Source organism: Papaver somniferum, chromosome 3 (genome assembly GCF_003573695.1).
Source record: "Papaver somniferum cultivar HN1 chromosome 3, ASM357369v1, whole genome shotgun sequence".
Classification (NCBI taxonomy): domain Eukaryota; kingdom Viridiplantae; phylum Streptophyta; class Magnoliopsida; order Ranunculales; family Papaveraceae; genus Papaver; species Papaver somniferum.
The window spans coordinates 225,263,439-225,269,864 of NC_039360.1; the positions used below are offsets into that span (position 1 = coordinate 225,263,439).

The window sequence follows — 6,426 nt, forward strand, 5'->3', positions numbered from 1 at the left end:
CTAATTGTCTTCATTGTCAACCACGCCCAATCATACGGAGATTAGTGATCTTTGTGGTATTTGGTGACCCTGCAACAACCATGTACATTTGTGTGCAAAATTAGCTTTGCTCACCGATGGGGTTAAAGATGTCAAGTTTATTAGACTCCCTCATTTTGGACTTCCTTTGTATTTTAGCTTAAAAGAAAGGCCTAAAAGAAAAAGGCGGTACTTTTTATCGAAGCAAAAGGTTACCAATTAAAATATAGAAGGAAAAAAGCACTTCATGTTAGCATTTGAATCCAAATGCAGACCATATTCATTTCTTTCAGTTTCTAAACTCATATATAAATAGAGCTTTGTGGGTACCAAACTTCACATATAAAATCAGCTTCTTGTGGGGAGAGTTTCAGGGTAGATACTAACCCTAGTACTCCTAGAAGTGAATAGAGAAACAATTAAGAAGAATAGAGGAGAGAATCTACATCAAAAAGAACAAAGAAGACATGGAATGGAGAAATAGTTATTTGGATTTGATGCTTGTTCCTTTAGGATTTGCAGCCACCATCATATACCATGTTTACTTATGGCATAAGGTTAGAACCCAGCCATATAGTACCATTATCGGTACCAATGCAGCTGGCCGACGTTTATGGGTCTCATCCATGATGAAGGTATGATCATTCTGATTTTATTTACTTTTTCTCGCTTCATATATCATCATCATATATTCATTCCCTGAATACAAAAGAAAGAGTTATAGTTTTACTGATTGATCATTTATTTTACAGGATAATGATAAGAAAAATATCCTAGCAGTGCAGACGCTACGAAACGCGATAATGGGATCAACTCTAATGGCAACAACATCAATCTTATTATGTACGGGTTTAGCAGCAGTCATAAGCAGCACGTACAGCGTGAAGAAACCATTAAACGAAACTGTATATGGTGCTCATGGAGAATTTATGACAGCTCTAAAATACGTCAGTTTATTAATCATATTTCTCTTTGCATTCTTATGTTATTCGTTATCAATCAGGTTTATAAACCAAGTGAATTTCCTGATAAATTCTCCACAAGATACAGCTGGTGCTTCAATGGTGAATCCCCAATACATATCAGAGCTATTAGAAAGAGGGTTTGTTCTTAACACGGTTGGGAATAGACTTTTCTATTCAGCATTACCACTTTTGCTTTGGATATTCGGACCCATTTTGGTATTCTTATGTTCAATGACTATGATCCCAATATTGTATAACTTAGATTTTATTATGAGTCATTCTAGTGGGACAAGCAATGAGGAAATGAACAAGAGAAGGAAAATGGAAGATAATCTGTGATTGAGGATTATGACATAATAATATCTTTTGTTAGTGTTTGATGATGATGATTGACGATCATGATGTGAATAAGTTAGCCATGCAAAATAATATTATATCTTCATTAGTATGATGATTATGAGTACTTGTTCCTTTTTTTTCCCAAGTATGTATTAATTGGTTTGGAAACGTAAAATCTTAACGGAAAATGGGTCATTTGTCCAAATATTTTTAAATCACGGTTCAAATGAACGAGTAAAAAATAGTTCGGCTGAAATGGACAAAAAAAATAGTAAGGATGAAACTGGATTCATCATAGCTTAAATTTAAAACATAGTAAGGATTAAATTGGATATATCCTGTGTAAAATAAAAATAATAAAAAATATTTTAAAATGGGAACGATGAAACTGGTTACATCCTGACCATTTTTAAAATTTTGGCCATTTAAACAGTATTTAAATCTAAATGTCCTTTTCACCCAGGAATTGTTGATTTTGGTCTTTTTAACAAATTTTGTGAAATCTTAAGTGTATATTTAAATAATTTTGTTAAAGTTTTTCCTTTTTTTTTTCTTCATTTCGTATATATTAGTTGATTTTTTAATTTTTGTTTATTATCATCCTTCGAGTAAACCACAATACCACATTGCATAGTTGCATATGTGATATCAGTACACAGTTTTATTTTATCTTTTAAACAAGGAAAGATATGGTTGTTGCTGGATAATAAAATACAATCTCTATTTTTTAGAAAATTGGAATCTGTTAATTACAATCGCTAACCAAAATTATACAATGCACTCGCAATCATAACAACACGTGAAAAAGAACAAGAATTTAGCATGTACCACTCTTCTAACATGAGCCCGTCCATATACAAAAAACTACAGAACAAAATTAAACGCATCCAAGTTTATGTACTCCTTTAAAATTTGGGTGGGCATTCTGGCTCTTCGTATTAGAGGCATTTTGGCTACAAAACCAGTTACCGAGTTTTGTGTTCTAACTAGTCCTTAACCCGTGCCGTAATATACGGGCCATGATGTTGGTTCATTTTTAATATATCGTATAATTTGTGTCCCGAATACTTATCAACTCCTTATAATTTACACAAAATTGGTTAAAAAGACCAAAATCAACAATTTCTGGGTGAAATAGACAGTTAGATTTTGATACTGTTTAAATGGACAAAAATGTAAAAATAGGCAGGATGTAACCAGTTTCATCGTGCCCATTTTTAAATATTTTTTCTTATTTTTAATTTATAGAGGATGTATCCAGTTTCATCCTTGCTATTTTTTAAATTTATGCAAGGATTACTATTTTTCTTTTTGGCCATTTCACCAAAACTATTTTTTACTCGTCCATTTGAACCGTGATTTAAAAATATTTGGACAAATGACCCATTTTCCGTATAATTTAATATGGGTTTGTCATAAAAATAGTCGGGATTTTTCTCTCTTTTTTTCTTGTTTTTTTCCTTTAATATTTTACCGCCGGAGATTTGCTCAAACGAAAGAAATATAATCTAACTTCCAGACACTTTTTTTATTTAGGTTCATTGCTTATAATGAGATAATGCTCTACATGAACATGGAAGTTAAAATATTTTTTGAAATATGTCGTCAGCAGCGCTCTTCTCAGTGAAATCAACTAATCAATATCGTCCATAAAAGTCTCTACATGCTCTTATTTCGCTCCAGCTGACCCATCTATCATGGTCATGTTGTCGATCCTCCAAATAGGCAGAGAATAATATTATTTTGCATCGAACGGATGATACGAACTCTCCAATGTGACATGATTTTCCTGTAATTTTTCAACACCCATTAGATGACAATGTTTAAAATGTGTACCAATTACCTTTTCGAAGGGATTGTATATATGCAAACCTCTGCCATTAAATCTTCAACAAAGTATTGTGCCCAACAGTTCGTCTTAACTAATCAATATTGTCCATAAAAGTTTCCCCATGCTTTTATTTCGCTCCAGCTGACCCATCTATCATGGTCATATTGTCGATCCTCCAAATAGGCAGAGAATAATATTATTTTGCATCGAACGGATGATACAAACTCTCCAATGTGACATGATTTTCCTGTAACTTTTCAACACCCATTAGATGACAATGTTTAAAATGTGTACCAATTACCTTTTCGAAGGGATTGTATATATGCAAACCTCTGCCATTAAATCTTCAGCAAAGTATTGTGCCCAGCAGTTCGTCTTAACGAGGGCTTTGGTAACTTCAAAAGTCTTGGACATTTTGTCACTTTCATATGTTCCTACCTTCACTTGGAATACAATCTGGCGACACATTACCTCATAAAGAACCTTGAATACATATTGTACTCCCTGATCCTATTTCATATTTATAGGTTGTCAATAGATCCTATACCAAAAGTTGACATCTTCTCGTTGAATATTTATAAAAAAAATTATGGTATTGTGGATCGTTGCTTTCTAATATTGTAGTTTTCAAAATTGGCCGCTTCAAGTCTCACGGCTTTCTAAGTTTATATATCCTGTTTGTTTTTAACATTTTAGTTAGTCATATTATGTTTGTTACTAACTTCAATCTTGATGTCATCTTCTACTGTGAACTTTATGTGATTTTAGAATCGAAATAGTTATACCTCTTTCATTCGTGTCAAGTAATCCGTCGTATATCCCAACAATTCTTCTACAACAATTCCTTTCCTTTGCTGTTTCCGGACCATTGGTAGCCATTATTATCAAACGCAATCTGTCTAATTTTTGTTGATGTTATGTATTTGCAATGTTCATTTTTCTTAAATAAATAGATTGTGGAAAAACTAAAAAACAAAGAACATAAGTATTACATCGGGTCTAAGTTACTATATCCAAAATACTCCGGACACTGCTTCTGGTGCCTTGTTTCCTCAATTTCATCGTTGCATTCTAGACAGTACATGCAACAACAATCATTTGCGAAGTGAGTTATTTGCGCAAGTGTGGCCAATGTATCCCTTACATGTAATAATAATAACAACACGTTAATTTTTTTCAAGGCGTCCAGTTGTAAATGGTATGAATCTAATAGATTTGAATTGTACCTCAATCTTAGATATCACCTTCTTCTCACATAACATAGCAACTCAGGAAGGACAAATCTTGACCACTCATCACATAGGCAGAGTTAGCCAAACTATGTTTTGAAATTGTCTTACGTGGAAATTATTATTAATCCATATTTTAGTCGGCTTCTATCGAAGCCGATCTAATTAGTCATATGGAAAGTTAATCTTAAATTTTTGACCTTATTTCTTGACCAAATTATTGAAGTATTATCAGTCATGTTCTGCTTTGTGTGATCTACCCATCTGTATCTACTCTACCTTCTAACCCAGTGAATGAAAACTATACATATTGATCCGTAATTTGATATTGTTGATTTGTATTCAAGAGGTCGCATGATTTGAGAATGTAAAATATAAAAAATATTCTATAAACATCGGAGGCGAAATTTAGATTTATGATTTAGAGTTTTTTATGATGATTTTGATGAACAAACATAATTTTCAAACAAATATTTTATAATGCAAATACATTTTCCCGGTCAATAATGTTTTATATCGGGAATTTAGTGAAAGTTATTGTATTTGTAGGTAGTTGTCGCGAAACAACTCGACATTGATGGTCTTTCAGGAAAAAAAAATGTAATAGTACTTGAGAGAGCGATAATGTTCTGTTACGCGGGTGCACCAAATGCTTTTATATAATACGGATACCGTTTCGGTGATCCAACAGTGATGATCATATTGTCTTATACGTTCTGGTATCATCCTCGAAATATTTGATTTTTGTCCTTATCAATGGTGCTAAAAACAACCAATTACATCTTTCACAATACAATGTTGCATGTTTTGTGAAGATTTTTTTTTTACTCGGTCATTAAAATTCACTAAAAAGCAAAAACTATTATCTACTACTATTACCAACACCCACCACCATAAAAACCATCATCGCCACTATTTCTTCCACCAATAGTAATGTTACCGCCTCCATCATTCACAAACACCCGCCACCGTTTATACTAACCATACTTCCACTACCACCATTAGAATTAATATAGCTTTTAGTACAATTATTTATTAATAAAATTATGTATTTATGTTGGATTATTAAAGGGACATTTATAATAGAAATTTAATTAATCATTATGAACAAACCCCAGCGATAAATTTATCTTTGCAAAGGAGAAATCCTGACCACTCTTTACATGGACAAATCGATAATAAATAATTTCATATGTTCTAATCTTGATTCGTGTCGTTCATTTAGTTATTACATAACATGGAAATTGATTGCACCAATTTTTTTAAAATGGACATGTATTTTATCGAGTTTATTTTAATATTAGAATGATCAACCACGTGTTATACTTTATAATATAACGTTACATATTTTGTGGCGTTACGAAATTAGCATAATATGTTTTTGTTCACCAATACCCGCCACCACCATAGAACCATATGAATCCATTTTTTTTATCCACCACCACCTAGTGGCAGAGCCAGGGGTTAACTAACCTGACTCTAACCCCTTAAATTTTTAATAACTACATAAATTTTTTAGTTTATTTTATAAATAGTTTTTTTATTTGATACTAAAAAAGAAATTATTCATTAAGTTGCAATGCAACATAAATCATCTTTCACAAGTTTGGAGGTGAATTCTGGAAAGCCTGACTTATAATGAAAATTTGCTTACTCTTCTCTTGCCTTACAGGCTAAAGAGTGAGCTACATTATTACCTAGTCTATGAATAGATTTGAAAAACCAAAGTTTACTACTACTAATTCTAGATTTTATTCTCTCTATTATACTTGAATTGAACCAATGCACTTGAGAAGTCTGCTCCATCGCTGACTTTATTACATTATCACAGTCCATTTCAATAATTGCTTTGTCAATATGCATCTCTTCTATCCAATATGTATTTATAGTTTAGTCCATCAAAGTTTACATGTTTTTTTTTTAAAGTAGGCCTCCTCAATGTCAATTTTTGACTCCATCACTGCTGCCCACCCCATGTAGGTTGTTGGACGCAATTCTAATTTTCAATCACAAATGCCATGTATGAGATGTAGATTGAACAAAA

The 6,426-nt window shown here is 32.3% G+C and overlaps 1 protein-coding gene across 1 annotated transcript; it reads left to right on the plus strand.

The window, feature by feature from the left end:
• The first annotated feature begins 344 nt into the window (after positions 1–344).
• LOC113358804 lies at positions 345–1,464 on the plus strand. Its single transcript, XM_026602493.1, has 2 exons — positions 345–653; positions 771–1,464. The coding sequence occupies exons 1-2, from the start codon at positions 486–488 to the stop codon at positions 1,320–1,322; spliced, it is 720 nt and encodes a 239-aa protein (XP_026458278.1). The 5' UTR covers positions 345–485; the 3' UTR covers positions 1,323–1,464.
• Positions 1,465–6,426: the final 4,962 nt, after the last annotated feature.